This window comes from Oncorhynchus gorbuscha, linkage group LG15, assembly GCF_021184085.1.
Source record: "Oncorhynchus gorbuscha isolate QuinsamMale2020 ecotype Even-year linkage group LG15, OgorEven_v1.0, whole genome shotgun sequence".
In the NCBI taxonomy this organism is placed as follows: domain Eukaryota; kingdom Metazoa; phylum Chordata; class Actinopteri; order Salmoniformes; family Salmonidae; genus Oncorhynchus; species Oncorhynchus gorbuscha.
This window is the reverse complement of record NC_060187.1, coordinates 19,182,489-19,197,181: the sequence shown is the minus strand read 5'-3', so window position 1 is coordinate 19,197,181 and position 14,693 is coordinate 19,182,489. Positions and strand designations below refer to the sequence as shown.

Genomic DNA, 14,693 nt, shown 5'->3' with positions numbered 1-14,693 from the left:
ATGATCCGTTTTATGACTATTTGGTTTACAAATGTCAACAACTTGGTCACAGTCAATGAAGTGACATACAGTGTCTCAATTATTTTGTGTTGTAGGCTTTGGGTCACACTACTATTTAATGTTTTCACAAATATAGTCACAATTTAAAGTTAGACTAAGTCAATGTTAAAAGAATCCGCTGTGCTCAACACAGCCAGTCAACATTTGTCTTTCCATCTCATACTGAACTATCTCTCTTCTCTCTATTACTGTATATCCTCCCTCCCTCCAGGTGGCTGAGGAGACAATTTGAGGTGATGGACAGGAATCGTGAGGGAAGGTGGGTCAGACGTCAATACTATATCAACATTGTTGTTACACCCAACCAGAACCCTGGGATAAACACACAATGGTCACTCTGCTAGCTGGTGGAATAGTGGGGGAAATCCACACCAAACATTATAAAATAATAATACCCCTCCCAACCCCAACCCCTTCCCCAGCTCCAGTCCTAGCTCCATCCCAAGCTCCAGGCCCATCTCTGACCCCAGCTCCAGGTTTAGCTCCAGGCCTAGTTCCAGCCCTAACCCCATCCCCAGCTCTAACCCCAACCCTAGATCCAGCTCTAACCCCAGCTCCAGCCCTAGCTCCAACTCTAACCCCAGCTCCATCCCTAGCACCAGCTCTAATCCTAACTCCAGCACTAGCTCCAGCTCTAACCCCAGCTCCATCCCTAGCTCCAGCTCTAACCTTAACTCCAGCCTTAGCTCCAGGTCTAACCCTAGTCCAGCACCAGCTCTAACCCTAACTCCAGCTCTAACCCTAACTCCAGTTCTAACCATAACTCCAGCTCTAACCCTAACTCCAGCTCTAGCTCCAGCTCTAACCCTAACTCCAGCTCTAACCCTAACTCCAGCTCTAACCCTAACTCCAGCTCTAACCCTAACTCCAGCCCTAGCTCCAGCTCTAACCATAACTCCAGCTCTAACCCTAATTCCAGCCCTAGCTCCAGCTCTAACCCGAGTCCAGCCCTAGCTCCAGCTCTAACCCAACTCCAGCCCTAGATCCAGCTCAAACCTTAACTCCAGCCTTAGCTCCAGGTATAACCCTAGTCCAGCCCTAGCACCAGCTCTAACCCTAACTCCAGCTCAAACCCTAACTCCAGCTCTAACCCTAACTCCAGCTCTAACCATAACTCCAGCTCTAACCCTAACTCCAGCTCTAACCCTAACTCCAGCCCTAGCTCCAGCTCTAACCATAACTCCAGCTCTAACCCTAACTCCAGCCCTAGCTCCAGTTATTTGCCTAACTCCAGCCCTAGCTCCAGCTCTATCCCTAATTCTAGCTCTAGCTCTAACCCTAACTCCAGCCCTAGCTCCAGCTCTAACCCTAATTCCATCCCTAGCTCCAACTCTAATCCTAATTCCATCCCTAGCTCCAGCTCTAACCCTAATTCTAGCCATAGCTCCAGCTCTAACATAAGCTCCAGCCCCAGCTCCAGCTCTGACCCTAACTCCAGCCCTAACTCCAGCTCTAATCCTAATTCCATCCCTAGCTCCAGCTCTAATCCTAATTCCATCCCTAGCACCAGCTCTAACCCTAATTCCATCCCCAGCTCCAGCTCTAACCCTAATTCCATCCCTAGCTCCAGCTCTAACCCTAACTCCAGCCCTAGCTCCAGCTCTAACCCTATCTCCAGCCCTAGCTTCAGCTCTAACCCTAACTCCAGCCCTAGCTCCAGCTCTAACCCTATCTCCAAGCTTCAGCTCTAACCCTAACTCCAGCCCTTCAGCTCTAACCCTAACTCCAGCCCTAGCTTCAGCTCTAACCCTAACTCCAGCCCTAGCTCCAGCTCTAACCCTAACTCCTGCCCAATTATTAGTGACTGTGGATCGGAATCGTATCGAATTGCTGAATATATTGATTATTTTATGAATCCGTTATCCCAGAAGCACGCTTCTTATGTTAAGGATACATCTGATTTTGTCTCCAGCTCTAATCCTATCTCCAGCCCTAGCTTCAGCTCTAACTCTAACTCCAGCCCTAGCTCCAGCGCTAACCCTATCTCCAGCCCTAGCTCCAGCTCTAACCCTATCTCCAGCCCTAGCTTCAGCTCTAACCCTAACTCCAGCCCTAGCTTCAGCTCTATCCCTAATTCAAGCCCTAGTTCCAACTCTAACCCCAGCTCCATCCCTAGCTCCAGCTCTAACCTTAACTCCAGCCCTAACTCCAGCCCTAGCTCCAGCCCTAACTCCAGCCCTAGCTCCAGCCCTAGCTCCAGCTCTAACCCTATCTCCAGCCCTAGCTCCAGCTCTAACCCTATCTCCAGCCCTAGCTTCAGCTCTAACCCTAACTCCAGCCCTAGCTCCAGCTCTATCCCTAACTCCAGCCCTAGCTCCACCTATAAACCCAACTCCAGCCCTAGCTCCAGCTCTATCCCTAACTCCAGCCCTAGCTTCAGCTCTATCCCTAATTCCAGCCCTAGTTCCAACTCTAACCCCAGCTCCATCCCTAGCTCCAGCTCTAACCTTAACTCCAGCCCTAACTCCAGCCCTAGCTCCAGCCCTAACTCCAGCCCTAGCTCCAGCCCTAGCTCCAGCACCAGCTCTAACCCTAACTCCAGCTCTAACCCTAACTCCAGTTCTAACCATAACTCCAGCTCTAACCCTAACTCCAGCTCTAGCTCCAGCTCTAACCCTAACTCCAGCTCTAACCCTAACTCCAGCTCTAACCCTAACTCCAGCTCTAACCCTAACTCCAGCCCTAGCTCCAGCTCTAACCATAACTCCAGCTCTAACCCTAATTCCAGCCCTAGCTCCAGCTCTAACCCGAGTCCAGCCCTAGCTCCAGCTCTAACCCAACTCCAGCCCTAGATCCAGCTCAAACCTTAACTCCAGCCTTAGCTCCAGGTATAACCCTAGTCCAGCCCTAGCACCAGCTCTAACCCTAACTCCAGCTCAAACCCTAACTCCAGCTCTAACCCTAACTCCAGCTCTAACCATAACTCCAGCTCTAACCCTAACTCCAGCTCTAACCCTAACTCCAGCCCTAGCTCCAGCTCTAACCATAACTCCAGCTCTAACCCTAACTCCAGCCCTAGCTCCAGTTATTTGCCTAACTCCAGCCCTAGCTCCAGCTCTATCCCTAATTCTAGCTCTAGCTCTAACCCTAACTCCAGCCCTAGCTCCAGCTCTAACCCTAATTCCATCCCTAGCTCCAACTCTAATCCTAATTCCATCCCTAGCTCCAGCTCTAACCCTAATTCTAGCCATAGCTCCAGCTCTAACATAAGCTCCAGCCCCAGCTCCAGCTCTGACCCTAACTCCAGCCCTAACTCCAGCTCTAATCCTAATTCCATCCCTAGCTCCAGCTCTAATCCTAATTCCATCCCTAGCACCAGCTCTAACCCTAATTCCATCCCCAGCTCCAGCTCTAACCCTAATTCCATCCCTAGCTCCAGCTCTAACCCTAACTCCAGCCCTAGCTCCAGCTCTAACCCTATCTCCAGCCCTAGCTTCAGCTCTAACCCTAACTCCAGCCTTAGCTCCAGCTCTAACCCTATCTCCAGCCCTAGCTTCAGCTCTAACCCTAACTCCAGCCCTAGCTTCAGCTCTAACCCTAACTCCAGCCCTAGCTTCAGCTCTAACCCTATCTCCAGCCCTAGCTCCAGCTCTAACCCTAACTCCTGCCCAATTATTAGTGACTGTGGATCGGAATCGTATCGAATTGCTGAATATATTGATTATTTTATGAATCCGTTATCCCAGAAGCACGCTTCTTATGTTAAGGATACATCTGATTTTGTCTCCAGCTCTAATCCTATCTCCAGCCCTAGCTTCAGCTCTAACTCTAACTCCAGCCCTAGCTCCAGCGCTAACCCTATCTCCAGCCCTAGCTCCAGCTCTAACCCTATCTCCAGCCCTAGCTTCAGCTCTAACCCTAACTCCAGCCCTAGCTTCAGCTCTATCCCTAATTCAAGCCCTAGTTCCAACTCTAACCCCAGCTCCATCCCTAGCTCCAGCTCTAACCTTAACTCCAGCCCTAACTCCAGCCCTAGCTCCAGCCCTAACTCCAGCCCTAGCTCCAGCCCTAGCTCCAGCTCTAACCCTATCTCCAGCCCTAGCTCCAGCTCTAACCCTATCTCCAGCCCTAGCTTCAGCTCTAACCCTAACTCCAGCCCTAGCTCCAGCTCTATCCCTAACTCCAGCCCTAGCTCCACCTATAAACCCAACTCCAGCCCTAGCTCCAGCTCTATCCCTAACTCCAGCCCTAGCTTCAGCTCTATCCCTAATTCCAGCCCTAGTTCCAACTCTAACCCCAGCTCCATCCCTAGCTCCAGCTCTAACCTTAACTCCAGCCCTAACTCCAGCCCTAGCTCCAGCCCTAACTCCACCCCTAGCTCCAGCCCTAGCTCCAGCTCCAGCTCCAGCATTAGCTCCAGCTCTAACCCCAGCTCTAACCCTAGCTCCAGCTCCAACCCCAGCACCATCCCCAGCTCCAGCTCTAACCCCAGCTCCAGCCCTAGCTCCACCTATAACCCCAACTCCAGCCCTAGCTCCACCTATAACCCCAACTCCAGCCCTAGCTCCAGCTATTTGCCTAACTCCAGCCCTAGCTCCAGCTTCAGCTCTAACCCTAACTCCAGCCCTAGCTCCAGCTTCAGCTCTAACCCTAACTCCAGCCCTAGCTCTAATCCTAACTCCAGCCCTAGGTCCAGCTCTAACCCTAACTCCAGCCCTAGCTCCAACTCTAACCCCAGCTCCATCCCTAGCTCCAGCTCTAACCTTAACTCCAGCCCTAGCTCCATCCCTAGCTCCAGCTCCAGCATTAGCTCCAGCTCTAACCCTAGCTCCAGCTCTAACATAAGCTCCATCCCCAGCTCCAGCTCTGACCCTAACTCCATCCCTAGCTCCAGTTCTAACCCTAATTCTAGCCATAGCTCCAGCTCTAACATAAGCTCCAGCCCCAGCTCCAGCTCTGACCCTAACTCCAGCCCTAACTCCAGCTCTAATCTTAATTCCATCCCTAGCTCCAGCTCTAATCCTAATTCCATCCCTAGCACCAGCTCTAACCCTAATTCCATCCCCAGCTCCAGCTCTAACCCTAATTCCATCCCTAGCTCCAGCTCTAACCCTAATTCCAGCCCCAGCTCCAGCTCTAACCCTAATTCCATCCCCAGCTCCAGCTCTAACCCTAATTCCATCCCGAGCTTCAGCTCTAACCCTAATTCCAGCCCTAGCTCCAGCCCTAACTCCAGCCCTTGCTCCAGCTCTAGCTCCAGCTCTAACCCCAGCTCTAACCCTAGCTCCAGCTCCAACCCCAGCACCATCCCCAGCTCCAGCTCTAACCCCAGCTCCAGCCCTAGCTCCACCTATAACCCCAACTCCAGCCCTAGCTCCAGCTATTTGCCTAACTCCAGCCCTAGCTCCAGCTTCAGCTCTAACCCTAACTCCAGCCCTAGCTCCAGCTTCAGCTCTAACCCTAACTCCAGCCCTAGCTCCAGCTTCAGCTCTAACCCTAACTCCAGCCCTAGCCCCAGTTCCAGCTCTAATCCTAACTCCAGCCCTAGGTCCAGCTCTAACCCTAACTCCAGCCCTAGCTCCAACTCTAACCCCAGCTCCATCCCTAGCTCCAGTTCTAACATTAACTCCAGCCCTAGCTCCAGCTCTAACCCTAACTCCAGCCCTAGCTCCAGCCCTAGCTCCAGCTCCAGCATTAGCTCCAGCTCTAACCCTAGCTCCAACCCAGTACCATCCCCAGCTCCAGCTCTAACCCCAGCTCCAGCCCTAGCTCCACCTATAATCCCAACTCCAACCCTAGCTCCACCTATAACCCCAACTCCAGCCTTAGCTCCGGCTATATGCCTAACTTCATCCCTAGCTTCAGATCTAACCCTAACTCCAGCCCTAGCTCCAGCTCAAACACTAACTCCAGTCCTAGCTCCAGCTCTATCCCTAATTCCAGCCCTAGATCCAGCTCTAACCCTAACTCCAGCCCTAGCTCCAGCTCTAACCCTAACTCCAGCCCTAGCTCCAGCTCAAACACTAACTCCAGTCCTAGCTCCAGCTCTATCCCTAATTCCAGCCCTAGATCCAGCTCTAACCCTAACTCCAGCCCTAGCTCCAGCTCTAACCCTAACTCCAGCCCTAGCTCCAGTTATTTGCCTAACTTCAGCCCTAGCTCCAGCTCTATCCCTAACTCCAGCCCTAGCTCCAGCTCTATCCCTAATTCTAGCTCCAGCTCTAACCCTAACTCCAGCCCAAGTTCCAGCTCGATCCTTAATTCCAGCCCTAGCTCCAGCTCTAACCCTAACCCCAGCCTTTGTTCCAGCTCTAACACAAGCTTCATCCCCAGCTCTAACTCTAGCTCCAGCCCTAGCTCCAGCTCTAACCCTAATTCCATCCCTAGCTCCAGCTCTAACCCTAATTCTAGCCATAGCTCCAGCTCTAACATAAGCTCCATCCCCAGCTCCAGCTCTGACCCTAACTCCAGCCCTAACTCCAGCTCTAATCGTAATTCCATCCCTAGCTCTAGCTCTAATCCTAATTCCATCCCTAGCTCCAGCTCTAACCCTAATTCCATCCCCAGCTCCAGCTCTAACCCTAATTCCATCCCCAGCTCTAGCTCTAATCCTAATTCCAGTCCTAGCTCCAGCTCTAACCCTAATTCCATCCCTAGCTCCAGCTCTAACCCTAATTCCAGCCCAAGCTCCAGCTCTAACCCTAAGTCCAGCCCTAGCTCCAGCTCTAACCCTAACTCCAGCCCTAGCTCCAGCTCTAACCCTAATTCCAGCCCTAGTTCTAGCTCTAACCCTAACTCCAGCCCTAGCTCCAGCTCTAACCCTAATTCCATCCCTAGCTCCAGCTCTAACCCTAATTCCATCCCTAGCTCCAGCTCTAACCCTAATTCCATCCCTAGATCCAGCTCTAACCCCAATTCCATCCCTAGCTCCAGCTCTAACCCTAATTCCAGCCCTAGCTCCAGCTCTAACCCTAATTCCAGCCCTAGCTCTAGCTCTAACCCTAACTCCAGCCCTAGCTCCAGCTCTAACCCTAATTCCATCCCTAGCTCCAGCTCTAACCCTAATTCCATCCCTAGCTCCAGCTCTAACCCTATTTCCATCCCTAGCTCCAGCTGTAACCCTAATTCCATCCCTAGCTCCAGCTCTATCCCTAATTCCAGCCTTAGCTCCAGCTCTAACCCTAATTCCATCCCTAGCTCCAGCTCTAACCCTAATTCCATCCCTAGCTCCAGCTCTATCCCTAATTCCAGCCTTAGCTCCAGCTCTAACCCTAACTCCAACTTCAGCTCTAACCCTAATTCCATCCCTAGCTCCAGCTCTATCCCTAATTCCAGCCCTAGCTCTAGCTCTAACCCTAACTCCAGCCCTAGCTCCAGCTCTAACCCTAATTCCATCCCTAGCTCCAGCTCTAACCCTAATTCCATCCCTAGCTCCAGCTCTAACCCTATTTCCATCCCTAGCTCCAGCTCTAACCCTAATTCCATCCCTAGCTCCAGCTCTATCCCTAATTCCAGCCTTAGCTCCAGCTCTAACCCTAATTCCATCCCTAGCTCCAGCTCTATCCCTAATTCCAGCCTTAGTTCCAGCTCTAACCCTAACTCCAACTCCAGATCTAACCCTAACTCCAACTCCAGTTCTAACCCTAACTCCAGCTCCAGTTCTATCCCCAGCTCCAGCCTTAGCTCCAGCTCTAACCCTAACTCCAACTCCAGCTCTAACCCTAACTCCAGTTCTATCCCCAGCTCCAGCCTTAGCTCCAGCTCCTTACATCCCCACTAGTCCCCAGCTCAGTTCTGTGGCTCCCACCTCTTTGGGAGGAAGCGGTCCAGCACAAACAGCCTGTCTGCCACCGCCTGATAAGGAACAGGAACAGGAAGTGATGCGATGGGTTGGGAGAGGGAAACGTCCTGTCTCAATGGAAATAGAAACAGGAGCTCCAAATCAGAGCAAAATAATGAGGGGTGATAAATAACGAGTTAAACAAAAGAGAGTTGATTGAACAGAGGATGAACAGAACAGAGAGACGGAGGGATACATGCTAGCCAGAGAAAGAATGGGTGAAGATAGGGAAAGACCAAGACATTGACAGAGAGCGAGAAAGAGAGGAGATAAAGAAGTTTGGGGGGGGGAGAGAGAGAGAGAGAGAGAGAGAGAGAGAGAGAGAGAGAGAGAGAGAGAGAGAGAGAGAGAGAGCAGACAAGCTAAAACAACATCCCCCAGGACAGGTAGAGCTTCTCTCAGGGATGTGTCTGCTCTCCTCCATCTTCTTCTTGCTCTCTCCTCACACACGCACACACACACACACACACACACACACACACACACACACACACACACACACACACACACACACACACACACACACACACACACACACACACACACACACACACACACACACACACACACACACACACACACACACACACACACACACACACACACACACACACACACTCTGAGACGCTGGAGGATAGCAGCTTGCGTCTAGTTAATCAACAAAATGATCGGCCATGTGCCCCAACCTTGCAGGAGGGGCAGGACAGAGTGAGAGGGATGGAGATATCCTATAACGCAAGGAGACTGTCTGAGAGTCCCATAACACAGAGAGACTGTCTGAGAGTCCCATAACACAGAGAGACTGTCTGAGAGTCCCATAACACAAAGAGACTGTCTGAGAGTCCCATAACACAAAGAGACTGTCTGAGAGTCCCATAACACAAAGAGACTGTCTGAGAGTCCCATAACACAAAGAGACTGACTGAGAGTCCCATAACACAAAGAGACTGACTGAGAGTCCCATAACACAAAGAGACTGTCTGAGAGTCCCATAACACAAAGAGACTGTCTGAGAGTCCCATAACACAGAGAGACTGTCTGAGAGTCCCATAACACAAAGAGACTGTCTGAGAGTCCCATAACACAAAGAGACTGTCTGAGAGTCCCATAAAGAGACTGTCTGAGAGTCCCATAACACAAAGAGACTGTCTGAGAGTCCCATAAAGAGACTGTCTGAGAGTCCCATAACACAGAGAGACTGTCTGAGAGTTCCATAACACAAAGAGACTGTCTGAGAGTCCCATAACACAAAGAGACTGTCTGAGAGTCCCATAACACAAAGAGACTGTCTGAGAGTCCCATAACACAAAGAGACTGTCTGAGAGTCCCATAACACAGAGAGACTGTCTGAGAGTCCCATAACACAAAGAGACTGTCTGAGAGTCCCATAACACAAAGAGACTGTCTGAGAGTCCCATAACACAAAGATACTGTCTGAGAGTCCCATAACACAAAGAGACTGTCTGAGAGTCCCATAACACAAAGAGACTGTCTGAGAGTCCCATAAAGAGACTGTCTGAGAGTCCCATAACACAAAGAGACTGTCTGAGAGTCCCATAACACAAAGAGACTGTCTGAGAGTCCCATAACACAAAGAGACTGTCTGAGAGTCCCATAACACAAAGAGACTGTCTGAGAGTCCCATAACACAGAGAGACTGTCTGAGAGTTCCATAACACAAAGAGACTGTCTGAGAGTCCCATAACACAAAGAGACTGTCTGAGAGTCCCATAACACAAAGAGACTGTCTGAGAGTCCCATAACACAAAGAGACTGACTGAGAGTCCCATAACACAAAGAGACTGACTGAGAGTCCCATAACACAAAGAGACTGTCTGAGAGTCCCATAACACAAAGAGACTGTCTGAGAGTCCCATAACACAAAGAGACTGTCTGAGAGTCCCATAACACAAAGAGACTGTCTGAGAGTCCCATAACACAGAGAGACTGTCTGAGAGTCCCATAACACAAAGAGACTGTCTGAGAGTCCCATAACACAAAGAGACTGTCTAAGAGTCCCATAACACAAAGAGACTGTCTGAGAGTCCCATAACACAGAGAGACTGTCTGAGAGTCCCATAACATAAAGAGACTGTCTGAGAGTCCCATAACACAGAGAGACTGTCTGAGAGTCCCATAACACAAAGAGACTGACTGAGAGTCCCATAACACAATGAGACTGTCTGAGAGTCCCATAACACAGAGAGACTGTCTGAGAGTCCCATAACACAAAGAGACTGTCTGAGAGTCCCATAACACAAAGAGACTGTCTGAGAGTCCCATAACACAGAGAGACTGTCTGAGAGTCCCATAACATAAAGAGACTGTCTGAGAGTCCCATAACACAGAGAGACTGCCTGAGAGTCCCATAAAGAGACTGTCTGAGAGTCCCATAACACAAAGAGATTGTCTGAGAGTCCCATAACACAAAGAGACTATCTGCAAGTCCCATAACACAGAGAGACTGTCTGAGAGTCCCATAACATAAAGAGACTGTCTGAGAGTCCCATAACACAGAGAGACTGTCTGAGAGTCCCATAAAGAGACTGTCTGAGAGTCCCATAACACAAAGAGATTGTCTGAGAGTCCCATAACACAAAGAGACTATCTGCAAGTACCATAACACAGAGAGATTGTATGGGAGTCCCATAACACAAAGAAACTGTCTGAGAGTCCCATAACACAAAGAGACTGTCTGAGAGTCCTATAACACAAAGAGACTGTCTGAGAGTCCTATAACACAAAGAGACTGTCTGAGAGTGAAAGCAAAAGAAAGGGGAAACTAGAGACGGATTGATGAAGAGAGGTTTAGAGAGAGGAGAGACATATTGTATATAAGGGAAAATAGTTAGAAAGAAAGAAAAACACACAGAGACAGATAATGAAGAGAGGCTCAGAGAGAGAGAGTATGATATGCAGTGTGTACCCGACCCAGCCAGACCCAGCCCTGCTCCCCTTCTCTGGCCCGTCCGGTGGAAGCGGGGAGAGAGAGAGATCACCCCCCTGCTCTCCGCCCCTCCCTGTGGAGTCCAAACATTGAGACCAAGCAGGAGGCTTTCCGGCTGCCACTCGCCCATAGCTCTGGTTCTAAACGAACTAAACAGAACTGTGATACTCCATAACTAAACTACTCTAGCCCTGGTTCTAAACGAACTAAACAGAACTGTGATACTCCACAACTAAACTACTGTAGCTCTGGTTCTAAACGAACTAAACAGAACTGTGTTATTCCATAACTAAACTTCACTCGAGCTATGTCTCTAAATTAACGGTGATACTCCATAAATAAAACAGAACTAATCTCCATTCTAGCTCTGGCTGGAAACATGACTAAACTCTACTCTAGCTCTGGCTGGAAACATTACTAAACTCTACTCTAGCTCTGGCTGGAAACATAACTAAACTCTACTCTAGCTCTGGCTGGAAACATTACTAAACTCTACTCTAGCTCTGGCTGGAAACATAACTAAACTCTACTCTAGCTCTGGCTGGAAACATAACTAATCTCTACTCTAGCCCTGGCTGGAAACATAACTAAACTCTACTCTAGCTCTGGCTGGAAACATTACTAAACTCTACTTTAGCTCTTTCTGCAAACATAACTAAACTCTACTCTAGCTATGGCTGGAAACATAACTAAACTCTACTCTAGCTCTGGCTGGAAACATAACTAAACTCTACTCTAGCTCTGGGTGGAAACATTACTAAACTCTACTCTAGCTCTGTCTTGAAACATTACTAAACTCTACTCTAGCTCTGGCTGGAACCATAGCTAAACTCTACTCTAGCTCTGGCTGGAAACATAACTAAACTCTACTCTAGCTCTGGCTGGAAACATAACTAACCTCTACTCTAGCTCTGTCTTGAAACATTACTAAACTCTACTCTAGCTCTGGCTGGAACCATAACTAAATTCTACTCTAGCTCTGGCTGGAAACATTACTAAACTCTACTCTAGCTCTGTCTTGAAACATAACTAAAATACTCGAGCTGTGGCTGGAACCATAACTAAACTCTAATCTAGCTCTGTCTTGAAACATAACTAAACTACTCAAGCTCTGGCTGGAAACATAACTAAACTCTACTCTAACTCTGTCTTGAAACATAACTAAACTATACTCTAGCTCTGGCTGGAACCATAACTAAACTCTACTCTAGCTCTGGCTGGAAACATAACTAAACTCTACTCTAGCTCTGTCTTGAAACATTACTAAACTCTACTCTAGCTCTGGCTGGAACCATAACTAAACTCTACTCTAGCTCTGGCTGGAACCATAACTAAACTCTACTCTAGCTCTGGCTGGAAACATTACTAAACTCTACTCTAGCTCTGGCTGGAACCATAACTAAACTCTACTCTAGCTCTGTCTTGAAACATAACTAAACTACTCAAGCTCTGGCTGGAAACATAACTAAACTCTACTCTAACTCTGTCTTGAAACATAACTAAACTATACTCTAGCTCTGTCTTGAAACATAACTAAACTCTACTCTAGCCCTGACTGGAAACATTACTAAACTCTACTCTAGCTCTGGCTGGAAACATAACTAACCTCTACTCTAGCTCTGTCTTGAAACATAACTAAACTTTACTCTAGCTCTGGCTGGAAACATTACTAAACTCTACTCTAGCTCTCTCTTGAAACATAACTAAACTCTACTCTAGCTCTGGCTGGAAACACAACTAATCTCTACTCTAGCCCTGGCTGGAAACATAACTAATCTCTACTCTAGCCCTGGCTGGAAACATAACTAATCTCTACTCTAGCCCTGGCTGGAAACATAACTAATCTCTACTCTAGCCCTGGCTGGAAACATAACTAAACTCTACTCTAGCTCTGGCTGGAAACATGACTAAACTCTACTCTAGCTCTGGCTGCAAACATAACTAAACTCTACTCTAGCTCTGGCTGGAAACATAACTAAACTCTACTCTAGCTCTGGCTGGAAACATTACTAAACTCTACTCTAGCTCTGGCTGGAAACATAACTAAACTCTACTCTAGCTCTGGCTGGAAACATAACTAATCTCTACTCTAGCCCTGGCTGGAAACATAACTAAACTCTACTCTAGCTCTGGCTGGAAACATTACTAAACTCTACTCTAGCTCTTTCTGCAAACATAACTAAACTCTACTCTAGCTATGGCTGGAAACATAACTAAACTCTACTCTAGCTCTGGCTGGAAACATAACTAAACTCTACTCTAGCTCTGGCTGGAAACATTACTAAACTCTACTCTAGCTCTGGCAGGAAACATTACTAAACTACTCGAGCTCTGGCTGGAACCATAACTAAACTCTTCTCTAGCTCTGGCTGGAAACATAACTAACCTCTACTCTAGCTCTGTCTTGAAACATTACTAAACTCTACTCTAGCTCTAGCTGGAAACATGATAAACCTCCACTCTAGCTATGGCTGGAAACAATACTAAACTCTACTCTAGCTCTGGCTGGAAACATAACTAAACGCTACTCTAGCCCTGACTGGAAACATAACTAAACTCTACACTTGCTATGGCTAGAAACATAACTAAAACAGACTGAAATACAACTTAACAGAACTATAACACTGTAATCCTTCCTTTGGTCAACGTACCTCCCCTGCTGGTTCAGATAGGTACTGCGTGAGTTACTGGACCTGATGGAAGAGTGACAATTCAAACTGATATGAATAAATGTAACATTTTATTGTCCAGTCAGTAATGTTCTATTGTCTCTGTTAAATCTATTGTTTCTTTATTATATTGTCCTGTCCAGTATCACAGTAAAGGATGTGAAGGCCCTGTTACCTCATATCAACTACAGAGTCCCCAACATGCGCTTCCTCAAAGACAAGCTACAGGTAATAGATGATAGATATCCCCAGGTATGTACAGGCTGCCACAGTTTTAAATGAGATGATCTATACGTGTAATAACTTGTGTACTTCCTGTCTGGACAGGAAGTGGAAGCCAGGTGTGATCTCTCCTTCCCTCACTTTGCTCAGCTCTACAGAACATTGATGTTCGACGCACAGAGGAGTGTGAGTAATAGAAAATATACGTACACACACACACAAATGCTCATGCACACACACAAATACACACACACACTCCATGCCCTGTGTACCCCTCCCTCACCAGGCTCTCCCGTTGTTCCCTCAGATCATTGAGCAGTTGGAGCTCTCTTTCCCCCTCCGGTGAGTCCCACCTCCTCCTCTTCTCTTTTCCTCCACCTCCTATTGTCCATATGTGTCTTCCCAAATCTCCTCCATTTCTTTGATGTCTATCTATCTTCCTACTTTCTTTTTTATTCTCCTCTATTCTCAACCTACTAATTAGAGGTAACCTATAGATATTGTACTGCCCTTTAAAAAAAATCTGTGTGTGTGGGTGTGTGTAGGAATGTGGACAGACCAGAGCTGTGTCAGATCTCTTTTTACGACTTCCAGAAGTTTCTACAGCTGGATCAGAAGGTACTGGCACATTTTCACGTGCTTCACGGTTAACGTATTACACAGTGCTGCTGTGAGAGTCTCCTGCTCAGTGAAACAGATGCTGCTGTCTGTAACTGTATGAGCTCTCTAGAGATGTACTAGAGAGCTAATCTCTGCATCTTTGCACTAATGGTTTATGTGATAGCATGGACAGTACCATTGAGAACTATCTCAATTTTAATGTTCTCAATGTCTTCTTCTACTTCTTCTATGAGTATATTGACAGTTTGTAAACAAACTGAAAGGGCACATACATACTGCCACCAGGAGTGTGTTTGAACAGGTATCAGAATCTCCTCCTTTTCTTTGATGTCTATCCATCTCCCCACCTCACATTTCTTTTGTATTCTTCTTGAATCTCCTTTATTGGTGTACA

At 48.0% G+C, this 14,693-nt stretch overlaps 1 protein-coding gene across 1 annotated transcript in view; it reads left to right on the top strand.

Annotated features, from left to right (window-relative positions):
• Positions 1-14,693, top strand: part of LOC123996699 (1-phosphatidylinositol 4,5-bisphosphate phosphodiesterase gamma-1-like) — a 94,039-nt gene that overhangs the window by 31,769 nt on the left and 47,577 nt on the right. The window contains exons 4-8 of the mRNA XM_046300313.1: positions 272-319; positions 13,600-13,684; positions 13,784-13,864; positions 13,986-14,020; positions 14,224-14,296. Coding sequence (XP_046156269.1) covers positions 272-319; positions 13,600-13,684; positions 13,784-13,864; positions 13,986-14,020; positions 14,224-14,296 — 322 coding nt within the window. The remainder of the gene's footprint in view (positions 1-271; positions 320-13,599; positions 13,685-13,783; positions 13,865-13,985; positions 14,021-14,223; positions 14,297-14,693) is intronic.